We start from the raw sequence: 22,632 nt of genomic DNA, 5'->3' as shown, positions 1-22,632 counted from the left end.
CATATGGAGTCACTTTAAAGGATCTGTATCTGCTATTTTAGCCATCCCAAAGTAAACTATAGACATTTATATGATTAATTGTACCTTTACCACTATGGAGTACTATTATTTGTGAGAAATATAATTATTTTCTGGGTGTATTTTTGCAAACCCGGACACAACGCTTCAGTTAACTCCGCCCCCTCTCACCGCGCTAATCCGCCCATGCAAAATTATCAGTAAAATAAATATAAATATCACAGCAATAAGTGAAGTTACTTCACAATGCAGTTATAAGGAGTCGACATCTGCAACACAGCTTCATAAATGGCTAACACACACGCTAACACACACAAGCTAATACACACGCTAACACACACGCTAACACACACACGCTAATACACACGCTAACACACACAAGCTAACACACATGCTAACACAGCAACTCGAGTCTCCAACTAGTCTCCAGGCCAGTGGGAAAGGCCCTTTAGAGACAGGGAGAGGAGCTCAGTCACCCAGGAGAAGCTCGGATTAGAGCCACTGCTCCTTCCAGGCATGTCCTGTTGGGAGGAGGCCCAGGACACACTGGAGGGACATGTCTCTTTGGCCTGGTTTGGCCTCGGGGCCCCCCCAGAACAGCTGGAGGAGGTCGGGCCCCCCCCAGAACAGCTGGAAGAGTCTCTGCTCAGACTGCAGCCTCCACGACCCGGCCCTGGATAAAGAGGAAGAAAATGGTAATGATAATTTATAGTTCGTTTGTTTGTTTTTTTAACTTCCCAGAGCCGCTGTGGAAGAAAATGCCTTTGACCGGATGAAGAAAGTGGTGAAGTGGTACATCTCGGGCTTCTACAAGAAACCCAAGGTCAGAAAAACGAGTCTCGTATCGAACTCTGGTCATATCATAAAACCATTACTTAAATATTGTTTGAGATGTATATCATTATCATCATTAATATTGTCACAGGGTTTGAAGAAGCCGTACAACCCGATCATCGGAGAGACTTACCGCTGCATGTGGCTCCACCAGAGAACCAACAGCAAAACGTTTTACATCGCTGAACAGGTATCTGCCTCATCATAATGGAAACAAAGCTGTATGAGACGAGATCAGCAGTTATCAGCTCCCTCTCCCTCGGTGCGTTATGTAAACATGATCGTTTGTCATTTGATATTTATATCCTCTGGTCAGGTTTCTCACCATCCTCCGGTCTCCGCCTTCTACGTCAGTAACAGGAAGGACGGCTTCTGTGTCAGCGGCAGCATCCTCGCCAAGTCCAAGTTCTATGGTAAAGAGACGTGTGTTCATTTTGTTTTTCACTCAGTTTCATCTAAATCTGATGGATGTTAGAGAAGAAGACTCTCTGAACCACTGCAGTATGTGTCAGGGGTCTCCTGCCTCACCTTTTGCTTCCTTCAGGGAACTCTCTGTCGGCCATTTTGGACGGAGAGGCGCGGCTGACGTTCCTGAACCGAGGGGAGGACTATGTGATGAACATGCCGTACGCCCACTGCAAAGGTCAGACTGCACTACACCCTGTACAAAAAAATAATATATATAAACAAGAAGCAACCTCCCTCTCTCTTGGTACAGCTGCGTTTTTTTTCCTTTTAATGCAAACTGTTTTTGTAGTTTCTGTTCCACACTGTTTTACTGGATATTTTTGTATATTTTGCCGTGTTTTTGTGAGGTTCGGCAGATGTTTTTACTGCAGAGAGTCCGTAAAGAAGCAGCTTTTTAAAGTGAACAAATAGCAGTTCATGAGCTAAAGACATGGAGCGGAGGGAGCTGCGCAGGAGGAAGAGGAAAGAGGCGTTTCAGCGGATCACTGAAGGCAGTAGTGCGGTTTCCCCGACCTGGTCAGGTTGGCCCACAGTGGCAGCACGGCTCAGTCGGCTCAGGACTAGCACCAGAACACAGTTTCGTTGTACAATGACAAATCTTGACTGGGGCTCCCCCTGCTGGCAGCTGTAGGAACAATTTTCTTGGAACAACTTCCAGGTTGAACACGGGTTCTGAGCAGCTCCAGCAGTGCGTAATAAACAAAGTACATAACACTTTTGTTATGTAATTTTAACAACAGACGGATATTAGCATAGTGCTAAATCTTTTTAATGTAACTGCACATTGTCCTGATTAAATAAACTGAAAACACTTAGAGCACAGAACAGCTCAGAGTCGATAATGTTGGATTATGGGCTTTAAAAATGTGGAGAACAGTTTTTGGGTTTGAACAATGACGTGTAACAGGAAGTGCAGACCGAGGCGCTGATGCACTTAATTTAACAGCTTTGTCCAAGGATTAGCTCAAAACATGTTGAAAAACTATTCCAGGCCTGTCTTTGACGAGGGAACAAAATGGTTTAAACCTCAGGAAAGTCGACTTTGTATGATAAGTGTGACGTCTTCCGCTTCCGTGTCCGAGCAGACCGACAAATATGTGAGAAAAAAACCTTTAAAAAAACTCTTAAAAACAACAATCAGTATATCTGAAACTCTACAGAGAGTTACTGAACCTACTTATTTCTCAGACTCATTAGCCAAAAATGCTGCACCTACTGTTAAAAAAATGTATATTTACTAAAGTCGCTACTTCCGGGGTTAGCGTAGCTGCTGCGCCATTAGCATTTATCTCCGCTAACCCGGATAAGATAAGATAAGATGATACTTTATTGATCTCACAGATGGAGAAATTGCATTCGATGAGAGAGCATCCGGCAGCAGCACCCATTCAGTGCGCACCACTCTTTTTCCACTCTTTTTTTTCTTTGGTGAAAGATGGTTGTGTCGCGGCCGCCATCTTCACTGTTTTGGTCACAGGAGGAGCACTGGTTGATGGGAAATCCGTAGACGATGACCACGGCGGTGGAGCTCTTGCGCTTGGCCACGATGTTCTTGGCCACACAGGTGTAGTTGGCCGTGTGGGACAGACGCGCCTGCTTGATGATCAGGTTGTGTCCACGGTGATGTAGAAGTTTCTGTCCTCGGCTGGGTCGATGATCTCGTTGTCCTTCAGCCACTCCACCCGCATGACCTTGGAGGATGGAGAAACTGTAGCTGCCTCTGTCTCCTCTGATCATCTGAAACGGTGCACCGCCTCCTGGGCTTGTCCCCGTCTCAGAGCGTGGTGTCCTGCACTGGTCAGCTCCACCTCGTCCTTCCTCTTCCTCCTGCACAGCTCCCTCCACAGTCTATCACCATCTCCTCGTTGGTCCCTTTTGTTGTTTCCTGTAGCTCCTCTTGTGACGCCTCCTCCTTGCTGCAGGTGTGGGGGCTCTTGGTGCCTCTTCACTGTTCAGTGTCTCAGAAGAAGATGTTTGTAGATCTCAAATGGGTTTAGCTGATAAGCTAGCAGTTTGTTTACCTTCAAAAAGCTGCTTTCTTCAGGACAATTTTGGACTCTCAAAGTAAACAAATCCACCAAACCTCCACAAAAATACGGTAAAGACGTACAAAAGTATCCAGAAAAACAACGTGGTTCGCTGAAAAAGGCAAACAATTCAAATGTAGCGATTTAGGTAAATACTACTTTTATAGCAGTAGGTGCGGCATTTTTGGCTCATGGGCCTGATAAACAAGCATGTTCAGTAACTCTTTGTTGAGTTTCACAAATATTGATTGTGGTATTAAAGAGTTTTTTGTAGTTTCTTGCTCATCTCAGGACCAGGAAGTAGAGCTGTGACGCCACCACTTAACTCATGTCAACACAACCCATCTAAAGAAAGACTAGACTCTCTTCTTTCATCTAAAAAAAAAGTTTGTTTGTACCATGTTCCATTCTTTAGTAATCGTGAAATCACCCAGAATGCTGTTTTCTGACCAAAAAGCTGAGAAAATAAAAGAGCAATGCTACCACCTAGTGACTCAATAAAATAACTTGAAGTTCTTTTATTGAGTAACTAGGTGGCAGCATTAGGCAGCACAACTAAGATTTTAACACCAGACATGCTTAAGGCTTTGCTGCAGCTGTTCCCATTGAAAACCCCAATTGACGTCTATAGACGTCATTGGCAGTCGGTTAGTTAACAAATGTATATGTCCGACTTAAGTTCCCATTGACAGTTTCCAGTTGATTTATGGAAATGTATCAAGAAGTTTCCACCCTTTTGAAACTCCACTGTCCCGCTAAACTCCTGCCTCTCCTTCACAGGGATCCTCTACGGCACCATGACCCTGGAGCTGGGGGGTCAGATCACCATCACCTGTGAGAAAACGGGCTACAGCGCTCAGCTCGAGTTCAAACTCAAGGTATTTTCTTGTTTTTGCTTTGCCGAGTCCAACACATTTACGTTGACAGAGAAAATGCTCGGCCGTTTTGTTCTTCTCATGTGACTTATCTCACTCCCCTTACTGCCGTGTTATTCCCGTCCCAAACCCTCACACACCAAACACACCTCCACTGCCGCCATCCAGCGACAGGTAATTGTCTCTGCCGGATTTTACAGACGTAGAGAAAGTAGTCCTTAGCGTCCCAGTTGTTATGTGTGACGTCACGAGTTCAAGTCCATAGATCAGAACTGAATTAGGTCTATTGTAAAACCCACCCATCCATTTTCTTCCTGGAGCCACGCCTTGTTTGAAACTTCCCCTCGCACATCGATTTCATTTGGTGCTTTACTCATGTTTATAAGAAGGTGCAATAATGAAGTTTGTCCACAAGAGGTCAGTGTTCACACAGGATGAAGCAGCTCTGAAGCCACAAATCTTTAGCGAGTCGTGGAAATGCTCACATTATTTTGAACTAACTGGAGAAAAGGACATTACAGCTCATGTAGCTCGCCCCGAACAACAACACTTATCTTTTGGCATGATCGGTCCTTATGTGATTAGTTAATCTGAATCAATAGAGTATGTTGTGTGTTTATTATTACTAATTCAATGCACTTTGTAAAGAGTAGGACAAGCCTTTACAAATATTATTTTTGTGGAAATACTGTTACAGAAAGTGAACAAAGCCAATATGTTATAAGTCGACTATACATGCCTTTCAGTCATGTGACTTTTGTTGTTATGGCGGCCATTTTGAATACCGAAGTAGAATTATGCAGTACGACAACATGTAACAATATCTCTACTCAGGATATAAATGAAAGACATTTGATTGATTGCGGCATTTTTATGTAGTTGTAATCATTGCTCAAGAAGATAACAGTAAAAACATGTTTATGTGAAGGAACCAGTGAGTCAGTGTGTCAGCTGCTCAAGATGCTAGCATGCTACCGGTTAGCATTTAGCTTCAACAGCTCAGCTCTGACCTCTCCAAGAAAGAACCCTGAACCACAAACATTTAACCTTGGATACAACATGTGACAGAGGTCAGAGGTCAGAGCTGTTACTGTAGTATTTCCTCAGTGTCATAGATGTGAGACACACACGTGTTTATCGTGTTGAAGCCATTGACAGATTTAGTAAATCCTGCTGTAGCTCCACAGACGGAGCTGCTACATCTGAGCTACATTTACTGCTTATATCACATAAACGTGTTTTACTGTTATCTTCTTCAGCAATGATTACGAGTAAATAGTTGTCTTTCATTTTAATCCTGAGTAGAGATATTATTACATGTTGAAGTACTGCATAATTCTACTTCGGTATTCAAAATGGCCGCCAGAACTATGCGTGATGTCATTAGAAACGCATAGGCCTGTGGGTCATGCTCATTATTGTTGCCTATTGCTGTAATTTGTCAGCACAAAATAAAGCTCAGTGAAGTGACTTCATTCTGCTTCATGAATACATTTCCTGGTATCGGGCTGTGCGTGAATGAAGGATAATATAGATGTTTATTATTGGTATCACATGACTCTCTAACGCTTTACTTTCATAATAAAGTAGTGCAGAAACATAACAAGCTACTTTTCCAGAGGAGACACGAGCTAATTTAACTTAAAACTGTTTATTACATTATTGACTCATTCATTCCTTTCTATCCCAGATGTAATTAAAGCGAGCATTAGTTTTGATGGATGATGATAGGCTGGAATCAGTCAAAATGAAGCTGAAATTGACTCGACTCGTCACGTAGCGACTCCGTAGCTGTGCCCTGCTGTTCATGTAGAGGTTACGCATTCCCGCTGTAGAGTAGAGAGTAAACAAAGTCTCCTCCCTCCCCGTGTCCTGTCCCGTCCCCTGGGCCCATCCCGTCTCTTCTCTGTCCCCTCAGCCGTTCCTGGGCAGCAGCGACTGTGTCAACCAGATCCTGGGCAAAATCAAACTGGGCAAAGAGGTGCTGGCCACTCTGGAGGGTCACTGGGTAAGAGCTGATTTATGCACTTTTTACACACCGCCCCCCTCAGGTAAAAGCTGATCCACCAGCGGGTCTCAACTGGTGGCAGGGCTGGGTACCAGTACATGTTTTTATACCGATACTTTCACGATTTTTACCATATTATGCTATAGTGTTTGTCATGTAGAAACATTCCTTTTCCTTCCATTTAATTTCTTTTGCATTTGTATCATTTGTTTGAGGTGAATTAAACAAGAAACTTCCTTTAACTACAAAAGGGTTTTCTTTTTCAATTTTCCCAAAATGTTCATTTTTCACATATTTTAAAATTGTTTTCCCAATTTTTTCCCAAATTTTCCCACTGTTTTTCCATGTTTTTCCCCCAAATGTATTTATTTTTTCATATTTTGCCCCAAATTTTTGACATTTTATTCATGTTTTTCCCCATATTTTTTTCAATAAAATTGCCATTTTGTCCTTTTTTCCCCCAAATGTTCCCAATTTTTTTCCATATTTTCCCACTATTTTTCCATGATTTTTCCCCCAGTTTATTTATTTATTTTTTTCAAATTTTGCCCTAAATTTTTCACTTAATTTTTTTTTCAACATGTTTTTTCTCCCCAATTTTCCCAGAATAATATAAAGAAAATCCCAATCTTGCCCCAAAATTTCCCTTTTTTTTTTGCCGTCGCATCTGAACTCTAAAGCCGAACATGAACCTGGAGTTTATTGTTTTGACTCCAGGACAGTGAGATCTTCATCAACGATAAGAAAACGGGGACCTTGGAGATGTTCTTTAACCCCACGCCGGACCTGAGACAGAACCGGCTGACGCGCTGCACGGTCCCGCCGGAGGAGCAGGGCGAGTACGAGTCCGAGAGGTAACTTTCATTTACACAAGAATGTTTTAGACCCGCCCCTGACTCTGCATACGTGCCCTGGATGCCCTCGTCTCCACTGACCAACTCCCCTGTGCTTCATAGTACGCACTGACAGGGCCGTAACTGTGAGGGGCCCGAGCGGGCGTTTGCTGAGAGGCCCCACTTTGTAAGGGGCCCCAGAGAAATGTTTGCTATGTTTTAAATATCGATTCTAAAAGCACAAAGCACACAGTTTGACAACAGCAAAAAGACCAGCTTCAAATATTAATCATTTTATTAGATTCCATTTTATTTGGAATTTGACATGAATTGGTGAATAGGGGGGAAATAATCGTACATTATTACTATTATACTATATATACTTCAACCTCTTAACCCCCGCCTGAACTGAGCACTTTTTCTGCAGTTTGGCTTTACCCAAATCTAAAAGCTTCTTGAACAAAGTGTCAAAATAGTGATGAAAACACAACAAATAAAGTGACAATAGATGTAGAAAGCAACAGAGAACAATACAAAAGAGACAAAAATCTTACCATCAGTTGTGTAGGTCTAAGCCTGGGGTAGGCAATGTCAGGCCCGGGGGCCAAAACTGGCCCTCCATCATCAAACTCTGGCCCTCAAGATGATTTTGAGAAATATTATGACCAAAATCAGAGATCAAGTGCCTGTTAAAATACTGTCAATTCCTTAAAGTGTCAGCAGAGCACCCTTTAGGCCTTAATCCTAAAAGAATACTCCAAGAATACTAAGAAATGACTTAAATCTACTTGAATTAAGAGATTAAATCTGAAGATTGAGTGGATTTGGTCTGGCCTTAAAGCAGATCAAACCTATTCTTGCCAACGGAACAAGCACAAGTTTTTACTTAATTCAGATTATTTTGTATAATTTCCAGGGAAAAATAAGAAAAAAATTGCAGTAAAAGTTAATTTGGGGGATTTCTCTTTGTTCCATTGGCATTGGTGTTTTTATCTGATCTTAGATTAGTTCAAACAGACTCAAATTTAACATAAAAAAACTTTATTCAAGCGATTTTAATAATTTATCTAATTTACGATGAACATTTTTCCAGTGTGTCTGATGTACAACACTGGCACATGTAGAAAGTGATGCTTTACTTCAATTGCTTTAATTGGAGGGTCCGGCCCTTGGTCTTTTGACGATGAAGAAACCCGGCTCCACCGAGCAAACTTGCCGACCCCTGGTCTAAGCTTTCAAATGAGGCGTTATCCTGGCCTTTAGCCTGTGAGCTCCAGAGGAGAAGCTTTTAGATTTGGGTAAAGCAGAACTGGAGGCTTTCATGGTGTGTTGTATTGAGTGTGATGTAAATGCTTAGACTGTGGCAACACGTGACCCGAGCCATCAACAACAAGGACCAAACGGAGGCGACCAACGAGAAGTTCTTCCTGGAGGAGGCGCAGAGGAAGTCTGCGCGAGAGCGAAAGGCCAAGTGCGAGGACTGGATCCCCGCGCTGTTCGAGCAGGACCCAGTGACCGGGGAGTGGCACTACCGATACGCCGAGTGAGTCTCCCAACACACCAGTGCCACCATAACCTGTGTCAGAGAGGCCGGGATGTCCCAGAGTACCTCCAATAGTGACAAAAGAGCCATCTGGTGGTGGAACGTATAATTGCATGATCAGAAATGGGAGAAAACCAATGGGTGAGGAAAGCTCTTCTCTTTGGTCCTCATGGCGGGAGCTGACATTGCTGTAGTGCTACCCCCAACCCCGGTGGTTTAAACAGCTTTAAAGCCTGGCTCCAAAGAGTATTATCTTTTATAAAAATTGCTATGAGCCATGTGACAACCCTGGGCTCGGTGTCATATGGTTTTTGCACATTAGAAATGAAAAGTGGAAGACTCTGGAGCTCTGTGGAGGCTCGTCGCCGGCTTCCCGCCTTTTTGCACTTGTCATTTTCACAGACCACTCAGGACCATTACTATGGTATATATACTACTGGGACTGAATTAGGAACCATTATGGACAAAATTTCATATATCGATACTAGGGCTGTGCAATTAATCGAAATTCGATTACGATTTCGATTATTACACTAGACGATCACAAAAATAGCATAATCGATTATTAAGGATGCCCTCCCGCTCGTCCATCCAAAGCACAAAAGTCCGTCCTGTGCGGTTTGTGTGACGCGTCTGATCAGCTGAAACACCAGCGCAGGTGATAGAACTGTAAATATTATCATACTAATATGTTTTATACCTAACTCTTGAGATAACGCACTGTTCAGAGCTCACCTTGTGCTGAAGGAGAACAGCTGTTCAGAAGCCTCGACATCCTTTGCCCAGACGCTGGTTTTGTTTAGTAGAAAAGTCTAAAACTCTTCTTCAGGAGCAGATCAACGGAGCTCAAACAAACTCTTATTACTTCATGCTGCTGAGATGATTGTTTCTGTTCCCTTCACATTTCACGAGCTAAAGGCTCAGGCTTTGGTCAGACATAAAAACATTAGCGCTGAGTGTGGCTGAGCATGTGGTATCGGCCCTCGGCTATGCATCCCTAATTTAAATTCATGCTGTCCTAATATTTGAAGTTTAGTGGTGCTATGCTAATGCTAGGCTAGTGCATGTCTATGGTATCAGCTAGCCTGCATTAAAAACAGTGCGACCCGCTCCACAGAGCACCTGAGGCAAATCACTTATAACACCAGACTAACCATGTAAATGTCTGTGTCCATAGAGTAATTTGGAATATAACTGACCTGCATCACATGAATTACTGCATTCTGAGGGACTATTTTCAAGCAGATCACTCCGCCGCTGCGTAGCTTATACAACCACGAAGCTGCTGCTGCTCAAATATACCTTTTGTTAAATGCAAAAGGTTTATAATTATTCTATCGACACAGACATTTATGGCGATATAAGTTTTTAATGCAGGCTACTAGTTACCATAGACATGCACTAGCCTAGCATTAGCCTAGCACCACTAAACTCTTCAAATATAAGAACTGCATGAATTTAAAAAAATATATAAATATCTCCAGAAATCAGCAACACTCTGGATATCTAGGAAATGTGTAAAAAATCCTGAAATATCTCTTTAAGAATTTCTTTTTGCAAAATCATGACTATAATTGTGTTAACTTTGCTTGTGTGTGACTTTAACCCTGACTTGCTGCTGCCTGTCTCCCCCCCCCTCTCTCAGCACTCGGCCGTGGGACCCCCTGAACGACCTGATCCAGTTCGAAATAGACGGCTGCATTCAGACCAAAGTGCGCCACCGGACGCCCATGGTACGTTCTGGCAGTCTTATTAGTCTGAGTAACCCGGCGGCGCGCAGGGACAATTGCAAGTGCCAGGTAAATCCTCCCCCAACAAACTTCTGCCATCAATCTCATCCGTGCGTCACCGTGCGTCACCGTGCGTCACCGTGCGTCGCCGTGCGCCGTGTCAGCGTCTCGTCTGCAGCCCTGGTCCATCTGTCTGCTCTGCTTCTGCTTCTGTGCTCCATCCTCCATGTGTGTCCGTGTCCAGCTCTTGTTTCACCTGGAAATTAGCTTCATTCTTTGTTATTGTTATTGTTTGTCTTTGCTATTGAGATATGTTCTTACCTGAGCTTAGACGAGTTCATGTGTACCTGTCTGGTCTTCACGCGTGTCCTCAGTCACGTAAACACAGCACAGACGGTGTTAGCATTTAGCCTCTCCTCCTCTATAGCTCCAAACCAGGTGAAGATAGAAGCTACCAAGCTCTTCCACGTTTCCCCTATTTGAATATAATTACGTGTGACACGATAAAGTATAATTACACAAAATTAAATAGTTCTAAGCGGATAAAAAGGGCGTAATAATACCAGCGGTAAAGTGAAGATATTACTGCGCAGATGTTGAAGTACTGGAAGAGCTTGGTAGCTTCTATCTTCGCCTGGTTTGGAGCTATAGAGGAGGAGAGGCTAAATGCTAACGCCGTCTGTGCTGTGTTTACGTGACTGAGGACACGCGTGAAGACCAGACAGGTACACATGAACTCGTCTAAGCTCAGGTAAGAACATATCTCAGTATGGAAAAATGGGCCTGTTCCTTTAAATGAGCCTAGAGCTGAGCTTGGTGACAGGTGACAAACCCCCACCCACACTAAAGACCCCCACCCACACTAAAGACCCCCACCCACACTAAAGACCCCCACCCACACTAAAGACCCCCACCCACACTAAAGACCCCACCCACACTAAAGACCCCACCCACACTAAAGACCCCACCCACACTAAAGACCCCCACCCACACTAAAGACCCCACCCACACTAAAGACCCCACCCACACTAAAGACCCCACCCACACTAAAGACCCCCACCCACACTAAAGACCCCCAACCACACTAAAGACCCCCACCCACACACTAAAGACCCCACCCACACTAAAGACCCCCACCCACACTAAAGACCCCACCCACACTAAAGACCCCCACCCACACTAAAGACCCCACCCACACTAAAGACCCCCACCCACACTAAAGACCCCACCCACACTAAAGACCCCACCCACACTAAAGACCCCACCCACACTAAAGACCCCACCCACACTAAAGACCCCACCCACACTAAAGACCCCCACCCACACTAAAGACCCCACCCACACTAAAGACCCCCACCCACACTAAAGACCCCTACCCACACTAAAGACCCCCACCCACACTAAAGACCCCACCCACACTAAAGACCCCACCCACACTAAAGACCCCCACCCACACTAAAGACCCCTACCCACACTAAAGACCCTCACCCACACTAAAGACCCCACCCACACTAAAGACCCCACCCACACTAAAGACCCCCACCCACACTAAAGACCCCCACCCACACTAAAGACCCTCACCCACACTAAAGACCCCACCCACACTAAAGACCCCACCCACACTAAAGACCCCCACCCACACTAAAGACCCCACCCACACTAAAGACCCCCACCCACACTAAAGACCCCACCCACACTAAAGACCCTCACCCACACTAAAGACCCCACCCACACTAAAGACCCCACCCACACTAAAGACCCTCACCCACACTAAAGACCCCACCCACACTAAAGACCCCACCCACACTAAAGACCCCCACCCACACTAAAGACCCCACCCACACTAAAGACCCCACCCACACTAAAGACCCCCACCCACACTAAAGACCCCACCCACACTAAAGACCCCCACCCACACTAAAGACCCCACCCACACTAAAGACCCTCACCCACACTAAAGACCCTCACCCACACTAAAGACCCCACCCACACTAAAGACCCCACCCACACTAAAGACCCCACCCACACTAAAGACCCTCTCCGATGGGGCACTAATTGGTGGAATGGCCAGGTATTTTCACTGACCGGTGGGACAGTGATGAAGAAGGCAGCTACAGTCTTCTTCTTAGGTGGACTCTGTTCTTCTTGGCACATTTGTACAGCAGGACCTTCTCCCTCTGAGCAGAGGCAGAGAGAAGGCCAGCCCTAGCAGGTACAGGACCTTCTCCCTCTGAGCAGAGGCAGAGAGAGGACCAGCCCTAGCAGGTACAGGACCTTCTCCCTCTGAGCAGAGGCAGAGAGAGGACCAGCCCTAGCAGGTACAGGACCTTCTCCCTCTGTGCAGAGGCAGAGAGAGGGCCAGCCCTAGCAGGTACAGGACCTTCTCCCTCTGAGCAGAGGCAGAGAGAGGGCCAGCCCTAGCAGGTACAGGACCTTCTCCCTCTGAGCAGAGGCAGAGAGAGGACCAGCCCTAGCAGGTACAGGACCTTCTCCCTCTGAGCAGAGGCAGAGAGAGGACCAGCCCTAGCAGGTACAGGACCTTCTCCCTCTGAGCAGAGGGCCTAGAGAGGGCCAGCCCTAGCAGATACAGGACCTTCTCCCTCTGAGCAGAGGGCCTAGAGAGGGCCAGCCCTAGCAGGTACAGGACCTTCTCCCTCTGAGCAGAGGCAGAGAGAGGACCAGCCCTAGCAGGTACAGGACCTTCTCCCTCTGAGCAGAGGCAGAGAGAGGACCAGCCCTAGCAGGTACAGGACCTTCTCCCTCTGAGCAGAGGGCCTAGAGAGGGCCAGCCCTAGCAGATACAGGACCTTCTCCCTCTGAGCAGAGGCAGAGAGAGGACCAGCCCTAGCAGGTACAGGACCTTCTCCCTCTGAGCAGAGGGCCTAGAGAGGGCCAGCCCTAGCAGGTACAGGACCTTCTCCCTCTGAGCAGAGGCAGAGAGAGGGCCAGCCCTAGCAGGTACAGGACCTTCTCCCTCTGAGCAGAGGCAGAGAGAGGGCCAGCCCTAGCAGGTACAGGACCTTCTCCCTCTGAGCAGAGGGCCTAGAGAGGGCCAGCCCTAGCAGGTACAGGACCTTCTCCCTCTGAGCAGAGGGCCTAGAGAGGGCCAGCCCTAGCAGGTACAGGACCTTCTCCCTCTGAGCAGAGGCAGAGAGAGGGCCAGCCCTAGCAGGTACAGGACCTTCTCCCTCTGAGCAGAGGGCCTAGAGAGGACCAGCCCTAGCAGGTACAGGACCTTCTCCCTCTGAGCAGAGGGCCTAGAGAGGGCCAGCCCTAGCAGATACAGGACCTTCTCCCTCTGAGCAGAGGCAGAGAGAGGGCCAGCCCTAGCAGGTACAGGACCTTCTCCCTCTGAGCAGAGGCAGAGAGAGGACCAGCCCTAGCAGGTACAGGACCTTCTCCCTCTGAGCAGAGGCAGAGAGGACCAGCCCTTGCAGGTACAGGACCTTCTCCCTCTGAGCAGAGGCAGAGAGAGGGCCAGCCCTAGCAGGTACAGGACCTTCTCCCTCTGAGCAGAGGCAGAGAGAGGGCCAGCCCTAGCAGGTACAGGACCTTCTCCCTCTGAGCAGAGGCAGAGAGGACCAGCCCTTGCAGGTACAGGACCTTCTCCCTCTGAGCAGAGGCAGAGAGAGGGCCAGCCCTAGCAGGTACAGGACCTTCTCCCTCTGAGCAGAGGCAGAGAGAGGGCCAGCCCTAGCAGGTACAGGACCTTCTCCCTCTGAGCAGAGGCAGAGAGGACCAGCCCTTGCAGGTACAGGACCTTCTCCCTCTGAGCAGAGGCAGAGAGAGGGCCAGCCCTAGCAGGTACAGGACCTTCTCCCTCTGAGCAGAGGCAGAGAGAGGACCAGCCCTAGCAGGTACAGGACCTTCTCCCTCTGAGCAGAGGCAGAGAGGACCAGCCCTAGCAGGTACAGGACCTTCTCCCTCTGAGCAGAGGCAGAGAGGACCAGCCCTAGCAGATGTATGGCCTATATCCAGGACAGGGCAGTTCTGTGGGACATGGAACCATTATCTGTGGGTCCAAGACTTTTTAGGTTCTTTCACTTCTATTCACCTTATTCAGGAGCTCGTGGTGGGTGGCGCCATCTTGTGTTCATGGCCAGAATTCAGGTCGATGGATAATATCTTTTTAAGTAAGTTTTCAGTGAAGCAGCAACTTAAAGAAGAAAAGTTATTTTATTTTTAACCTCTTAACTCAAAACAAAAAGAGCTGCACACGTGGGTGTGGGGATGAGTGTAGAAAACCTATATGTTTTGTTCAAATACCAGATCAAAAAGCATTAAATCTGACTTATCCCTTTAATAATTAATTTCTTCATCAGGAGCATGTATGTTGTTCCTCATCAGGAGCATGTATGTTGTTCCTCATCAGGAGCATGTATGTTGTTCCTCATCAGGAGCATGTATGTTGTTCCTCATCAGGAGCATGTATGTTGTTCCTCATCAGGAGCATGTATGTTGTTCCTCATCAGGAGCATGTATGTTGCTGCATCACATGACCTGTAGGGCTGCACGGTTTGCCGCTCAGGGCTCGACTGTTTTTCGCCATAAATTCATTGAAAATACAACAACAGCCAGAACACATTCAGCTGCATGTGTTGCCAGGTTTGTCAAATTCCCTTTAAAACGCCCAGATTTGGCTGAACTCATCTGCTTAACGACAGATGCGTGTGATTTGTTGTATTTGGATCTGACTCGGACTCCGATCTCACCGATTCTGCGGCTCGTGGTGATTTTCAAACGTAAACCCACAAAGTCTGGATTTCCGCGTGATTCCCAAACCGTGCAGCCCCACTCACCGCCGCGTCCTGACTGACCAGCTCACCTCTCCTGTCTTTATGTCTTTCCTTCTCACAAGGTGACGGTGCCAAAGAGGAAGCACAAAAGCGACAAACCCAAGAGTCCGGAGAGCGGCTGTTCGTCTCCGGAGCCCGACCACCACGACTCGTCCGGCAGCGAACGTAAGGAAGACCAGAGCTTCTTCTCAGGGCTTCTTCTAAGGGCTTCTTCTCAGAGCGTCTTCTCAGAGCTTCTTCTCAGAGCTTCTTCTCAGAGCTTCTTCTCAGAGCTTCTTCTCAGAGCTTCTTCTCAGAGCTTCTTCTCAGAGCTTCTTCTCAGGGCTTCTTCTCAGAGCTTCTTCTCAGAGCTTCTTCTCAGAGCTTCTTCTCAGAGCGTCTTCTCAGAGCGTCTTCTCAGGGCGTCTTCTCAGGGCTTCTTCTCAGGGCTTCTTCTCAGAGCTTCTTCTCAGGGCTTCTTCTCAGAGCGTCTTCTCACAGCTTCTTCTCAGAGCGTCTTCTCACAGCTTCTTCTCAGAGCGTCTTCTCAGAGCGTCTTCTCAGGGCGTCTTCTCAGAGCTTCTTCTCAGGGCTTCTTCTCACAGCTTCTTCTCAGGGCTTCTTCTCAGAGCGTCTTCTCAGAGCTTCTTCTCAGAGCTTCTTCTCAGAGCTTCTTCTCAGAGCTTCTTCTCAGGGCTTCTTCTCAGAGCTTCTTCTCAGAGCTTCTTCTCAGAGCTTCTTCTCAGGGCTTCTTCTCAGAGCGTCTTCTCAGAGCTTCTTCTCAGGGCTTCTTCTCAGAGCGTCTTCTCAGAGCTTCTTCTCAGAGCTTCTTCTCAGGGCTTCTTCTCAGGGCTTCTTCTCAGAGCGTCTTCTCAGAGCTTCTTCTCAGGGCTTCTTCTCAGAGCGTCTTCTCAGAGCTTCTTCTCAGAGCTTCTTCTCAGGGCTTCTTCTCAGAGCGTCTTCTCAGAGCGTCTTCTCAGAGCTTCTTCTCAGAGCGTCTTCTCAAAGCGTCTTCTCAGAGCGTCTTCTCAGAGCGTCTTCTCAGAGCTTCTTCTCAGAGCTTCTTCTCAGAGCTTCTTCTCAGAGCGTCTTCTCAAAGCGTCTTCTCAGAGCGTCTTCTCAGAGCGTCTTCTCAGAGCTTCTTCTCAGAGCGTCTTCTCAAAGCGTCTTCTCAGGGCTTCTTCTCAGAGCGTCTTCTCAGAGCTTCTTCTCAGAGCTTCTTCTCAGAGCGTCTTCTCAGAGCTTCTTCTCAGAGCGTCTTCTCAAAGCGTCTTCTCAGAGCGTCTTCTCAGAGCGTCTTCTCAGAGCTTCTTCTCAGAGCTTCTTCTCAGAGCTTCTTCTCAGAGCTTCTTCTCAGAGCTTCTTCTCAGAGCTTCTTCTCAGAGTTTCTTCTCAGAGCTTCTTCTCAGAGCTTCTTCTCAGAGTTTCTTCTCAGAGCTTCTTTTTAGAAGTTCTATTTTAGGTCAAGGTCAAGGTTTATTTCTATAGCACATTTTAAAAACCGAGTACTGGCCCAAAGTGCTTTCCATATTCAGAGACACAAAAAACATATTACTGCAGTAATGTAGAAAAAATAAAAAGTGCAGCGTAATCAGAATGTCTCGCTCAGCTGGAGTTAAAAGCCAGTGCAAAGAGATGCGTTTTCATCAATGACTTGAGATTGTCCACAGAGGAGGCCGCTCTGATCTCCAGAGGCAGAGTTCCAGAGTTTAGGCCCAGCACCAGCAAAGGCTCGATCTCCTCTGGTTTTTCGTTTGGACCGTGGGCTAAAGTCTAAGAGACACTGGTCAGAAGACCTCAATGATCTGCCCGGAGTCTGCAAATCCACCAAGTCTTTTAAAGGGGGGGTACTTGGCAAAATCGACTTTTTCAAGCTTTACATCATGTTATTATCTCATTCCCTCATTAAAAACATGCCTGAAGTGTTGCCTTGGCACATTAACGTATTTTTGAGTAATCTGTAAAAACTCTGATGGCGGCCATTTTAGGGACAGGTTTGCCTGAGTCCTCCTAGGACGCTTATTTCAGTGTCTGGTTCTGCGCTGGGAATGTCTTAGGGCCTTGATGATGCACAGAGCCTCCAGAGAAAGCTAATGCTAAGCTAAACCTCGAGTCATCACGTGAAAACGAGAAATATGCACAAATAAAGTCAATAAAACCACCACACACATAAAGAACCGTTTAACAATGATCACACACGGAGCCTGGCTTGTTGATTATGAAGTTTATTGCTCACTTTTCATCTACAATGGGGCATAGCCGAGTGGCTTTCTCCCGGAGCTAACAAGCTAGCCGCGAGGTGCTAACGGCTAGATCGGAAAATTCCTTGAATACAGCCAGCATATTATGCACAAATAACGTCAATAAAGCAGCAGCTACTCGAAGCAGCCTTTACGATGATCACACAATGAGCCTGGCTTTACACATGTGTGGTTTTTTGCAGACTTTTCATCAACAATGAGCTGTAGTCGATTATAACAAGCTAACGGGTAACCTCAAAAAACCATTGTCCGCCTGCGGAGATAATGTCCGTCTTTTGAATCGTATGGGCTCCTGCAGATCCTGGTGTCGTCCATGGGGGTATAGTTAGAGATCCATAGGGCAGGCAGTAGCAAAGAGGGACTAGAGCCTCCAAACAGCAGTTATTTTTCAGGCAAGAGCCCCTTAGCATGCGGTGTGGAAGGTTCGTCTCCAAAGTCACTTTCCAGGTCAGACTCAGATCAAATAATATCCTGTGTGGCCATTGTTCACAAAGCGATAACGCGTAGCTCCTTTCCAACAATAAAAATTTAAATGCACCGAAAATCTATTGTAGTTTGAATATGTGTGGAGCCAACGAGTGAGTGTTGTGATGATGCCACAGACAGCGTGTGGAGGGGCGTCTTAAAGAGACAGAGGCCTATTTCAAGACATTCGCTACAGCCATTTTGAGAGAGCAATTTTATACAAGGCAGTTATTCTAATTTAATGCATTTACAGACCAACAGAAGGTTTGGTCATCATTGTAGTGTGATATAGACTGGTGCTATGTGATATAAAACATAATACCCCCTCTTTAAATACGAAGGAGCCAAGTCATGAATAGATTTAAAAACAAACAGTAACATTTTAAAGTGGATTCTGAAAGTCACAGGAGGCCAGTGGAGAGAGGATGAGGTGCTCCTGTGGTCTGGTCCCTGTGAGCAGCTGCCACATTCTGGACTCGCTGGAGTCTGTGGATGGACGACTGGTCAAGGCCGTTATATAATGAGTCACAATAGTCCAGCTGTGACGTTATGAGCGTGTCGACCACTCTCTCAGGTTGGCATGGTGGTAGGAGGGTTTGACCTTCCCCAAAAGCCTCAGCTGGAAGAAGCTTGTGCTGACCATATAACTTATCTATTAGTCACCATCAAAATAAAGACTCTTTGCAAATGGACGACAGAAAGATGAGAGGTGGCTGCATGCACCAGTGAAAACAGGAAGCACAATTTCTGTTTCCTTGTTTAAATTTAAAAAATTGAGTTTACATCATCACGACATTTGTGCAGGGCCTAGATTGGGTTTGATTTAACATTAAATGGAAGATAAATCTGAACATCGTCAGCAAAGCAGTGGAACGATATGTCTTTGAAAGATAGATCCGAGCGGCAACATGTGCAGTGAAAACAAAACGGGTCCTAAAACCGAGCCTTGGGGAACTCCACTATCAAGGGGAGCTTTTCTTGAGTTAAAAGAACCAAATAGCTTGAAGAATCCAAATGTTACGCACTGTGCCTTTAAGATTAGTTTTAAAAGAATCATGATCACGTACTCCAGCATATTTCAGTGTGAGACGGCTCAGAATATAAATGTGTTGGTTCTGGACAGAGGCTCATGTTCAGACCGGGGGGGTTTGTGTGATGCAAAGAGATCAGTCCCGTCCTTGACTCTCACACCTGAGCTCTGATGTTCTGCTTTAACATGACTTCAGAAGCTCAGCCCAGGGCGACTCTGACTCAGCTGGAGTCTGCAAGGTCTGTGTGAGCAGCATTAGACCACACAGTAGGACCACACAGTAGGACATAAAGCTAACTGTGGTACGAGGGCTCTGGTGACAATGCTTCTGACTAATGAGATGTTTCTACTCGTGTTTTGTTTTTTCTTTTAGGACACAAAAGTAAACACAACAACCGAGTGCGGAAGAAGGGGACGGACCTGAGCGAACTGCAGAGTGCCATCGACTCCATCAAGCGGACGCAGGAGGACATCAACAAGTGAGAGGCTTTTACTATAGAGGGGACGAGGGACCAGGGGCTGGGGCCTCATTTCAGCCCTTTTCCTTTGGGATTATAGCTCAGTTACGGCCCTGGTCTCAGTTTCTCTTTTCACTGCACACAGTCTGAGCGACAGTGACGGGAGCAAAGTGGGTCAACAGCCCATAAATACATGCACAACAGAGAATGCTAGCATGATGCTACATGTAACTCCCTAACCTCCCTCCCACCCCTCTTCCCCCTCCCTCGCTCCACAATCAAGGATGAGAGAAACTTAATTTCAAACCATTCACAATCTTGAATCTTGAATGTTAGCATCGTGCTAGCTAGCACTAGCTACGACTGCCATTTTTTTCGCTTCTACTGAACGATCTGTTGTGAATAAACATCCACATGGACCTGATTTAGACTTGACTTTATTTGTATGTGATAAATAAGTTTAGATTTTGCCAGAAAAACTAAAAAGAGTGAAAAAAAGTGTCCCAAAAGATTCTGTTTTCCCCCTCGGCCACGCCCCCTCCTATGACGCAATGCCGTCTGTATCTATGAGGACGATAAAACTAAAACGCCTTTGAAAACTCCATGGCTTATTAAGATGTTTTTGGGACAGACAAGTAATAATTAGAAGACAAAAAAAAAACGGTGGCCTGTTCCTTTAAAGGATCTGTATCATTCTATTTTAGCCATCCCAAAGTAAAGTATAGGCATTTATATGACATGTTGTACCTCTTCCGCTATGGAGCACTCATTTTGTGAGAAATATAAGTATTTTCTGGGGGGATTTTCCAAACCCAGAAGACAAGACGCTTCGATTCAGTTAACTCCGCCCCCTCCCTCCGAGCGGATCTGCCCATGCATTATTAGCAGTAAAATAAATATAAATATCACAGCAATAAGTGAAGTTACTTCACGATGCAGTTATAAGAAGTTCACATCTGCAACACAGCTTCATAAATGGCTAACACACACGCTAGCACACATGCTAACACACACGCTAACACACAAGCTAACACACACGCTAACACACATGCTAACACACATGCTAACACACACGCTAACACACACGCTAACACACATGCTAACACACACGCTAACACACAAGCTAACACACACGCTAACACACACGCTAACACACATGCTAACACACACGCTAACACACAAGCTAACACACACGCTAACACACACGCTAGCACACATGCTAACACACATGCTAACACACACGCTAACACACATGCTAACACACATGCTAACACACAAGCTAACACACACGCTAACACACACGCTAACACACATGCTAACACACACGCTAACACACAAGCTAACACACACGCTAACACACACGCTAGCACACATGCTAACACACACGCTAACACACAAGCTAACACACATGCTAACACACACGGTAGCACGTGTTTTGATTGACTCACCGCTCTGTCCTGGCCTCTCCATCACATTGGGGACGGGCGTTGGTTATAAAAGTGAATCCACTTTGATTCTGGCGAAGGTTCACCAACATCCATCAGAGACAGTCATAGAAAAACACTATTTTGGTGAAAGTCGCTGAATCCCGGAAATAAATTCCAAATTGTGGCGAGTGGCCTCTTCTTTAGGAAGGTTGAATTGAAGTCCTCGTAGCCAAACGCGCTTTTCTCTGTGACATTATCATTAGGTAAGAAAAAAGAACAGGCGTGTCCAGAGTCGGTTAGAAAGAGCTCTTTCTTCATCCTTCAGTGCAAACATGACGTTTTCAGCCCTGACCTGGAAGCGCTTCCTTTTTTTTTTCTTTTTTTTTAAAGCTGTTTTATAAATTAAAATCAGGCTGCAAGGCATTACATTACAGAAGTTGTGCTCTTCCTGTTTGACCCTATGACGTAAAAAACAGATTCAGGATTCAGGAGGATTGCTGAGAACTGCGTGAATGAAGCTAAAAAACACTCTGGGGGTTTTTTGATAAGGACATAGCATAACAACATGGCTAAAAGCTCCAAAAAGTCGATTTTGCATGATATAGGACCTTTAAGTTTATTTCCAATAAAATCAATTAAAATCATAATCGTCCAAACTCAAGGTTTTATTTGTCGGCCATATCGCCCCGCTCTAAGTCGGACTGGTCCTCGGTGACTCAGACTCTGAACATCGAGGGTTTGTGACACTTGCAGCTGAAGCCGTGTCCGTCTCCTGCGGATCGTGGTGACGTGTTTCTGTGGTAACGTCTTTAAACGTCTTTAATCCAGATTATTCTCTGTCCTCTGCAGGAGCATCACTGCGCTGCGCAGCCGGACAGCGGCGCGGCCCGAGTCCAGCTCCTTCCTCCAGCAGAGAGACTACGTCGTCATCGCCCTCCTCATCCTCCTGCAGCTCTTCATCAACTTCCTCTTCAAGTAGCAGCAGAGACGATTACAGACTGCTCCCAACACTTCCACAGAGCCACCACTGTTCCAAATGACTTGAATTCAGAACATCTTGAGCCGTTTTGGATTCACTCACGATTTAACACGAGTTCATTCGACACATTCTGGTTTTACACATTTATCACCAAATCAAAGCAGGATTATTCACAGCGTTTCTCCGCACGCTGGAAGGATGGAGATAGTATACTTTTATGGCCGATGTCAATGCAAATTTTAGAAATCCAACGTTTTGGGGTCGATTTTAATACATTTTTAAGTCACATTTAATTATATGAAGTCAGCCACTGTGTACACAGCACAGCCCACCACATAGAGGGAAATAATAAAGGAGAACAAAACGGCAAAGACAGGGCCGGGGACCGCACTACTAGTATCAATGAGATGGGATTTTTTTTCACCATTTTTTTTTCCTGAATGTTTTTACAATTTTTTTCTCCTTTTTTCCCCACATTTTTATTACTAATGTTTCCTAATTTTTCCCAAAAATTTTTTACTTTTTTTTCCTGAACGTTATCCCAATTTTTGCCAATTTTTCAAGACTAATTTCCCAATTTTCTCCAAAATTTTCCCCAAAACTCGTCCCTATTTTTCCGACATTTCTTGACATTGGAGATGAACCCGATGTTGGATGTTTGCAGATCTTCCACACATTGTGGTTCTGTCTCAATATCAGTATCGACAAAAGTATCGTTCAGGTATCGTATCGGAAAATAATGTTTCGGTGCCCAGCCCTTAGCAATATTGATTTTAGCCATTTTTAGACAGACTGGACAGAAGTTACTACTGCAGTTTTGCCCTCAAGTATTCTAGTCTCTCCTTTAGGCACACACATACATATACATACAGTTTATATATATGTATATATGTATATATAT

At 45.8% G+C, this 22,632-nt stretch overlaps 1 protein-coding gene across 4 annotated transcripts in view; it reads left to right on the top strand.

Moving 5' to 3' along the window:
* Nucleotides 1-21,754, top strand: part of osbpl8 (oxysterol binding protein-like 8) — a 150,063-nt gene extending 128,309 nt beyond the window's left edge. For 3 of the 4 annotated variants that reach the window (XM_079582847.1, XM_079582848.1, XM_079582845.1), the window contains 12 exons: nucleotides 760-841; nucleotides 944-1,042; nucleotides 1,169-1,265; nucleotides 1,397-1,495; nucleotides 4,128-4,225; nucleotides 6,141-6,230; nucleotides 6,948-7,084; nucleotides 8,421-8,606; nucleotides 10,252-10,405; nucleotides 15,195-15,297; nucleotides 19,241-19,346; nucleotides 21,602-21,754. In XM_079582847.1, the coding sequence (XP_079438973.1) occupies nucleotides 760-841; nucleotides 944-1,042; nucleotides 1,169-1,265; nucleotides 1,397-1,495; nucleotides 4,128-4,225; nucleotides 6,141-6,230; nucleotides 6,948-7,084; nucleotides 8,421-8,606; nucleotides 10,252-10,405; nucleotides 15,195-15,297; nucleotides 19,241-19,346; nucleotides 21,602-21,731 (1,381 nt within the window). In that variant the 3' untranslated portion in view covers nucleotides 21,732-21,754. The remainder of the gene's footprint in view (nucleotides 1-759; nucleotides 842-943; nucleotides 1,043-1,168; nucleotides 1,266-1,396; nucleotides 1,496-4,127; nucleotides 4,226-6,140; nucleotides 6,231-6,947; nucleotides 7,085-8,420; nucleotides 8,607-10,251; nucleotides 10,406-15,194; nucleotides 15,298-19,240; nucleotides 19,347-21,601) is intronic. The other variant, XM_079582846.1, reaches the window with a different exon arrangement.
* Nucleotides 21,755-22,632: the final 878 nt, after the last annotated feature.

Source organism: Gobius niger (assembly GCF_951799975.1).
Source record: "Gobius niger genome assembly, chromosome: 2".
NCBI classification, from domain to species: Eukaryota; Metazoa; Chordata; class Actinopteri; order Gobiiformes; family Gobiidae; genus Gobius; species Gobius niger.
This window is presented reverse-complemented; position numbering and strand designations above follow the sequence as displayed.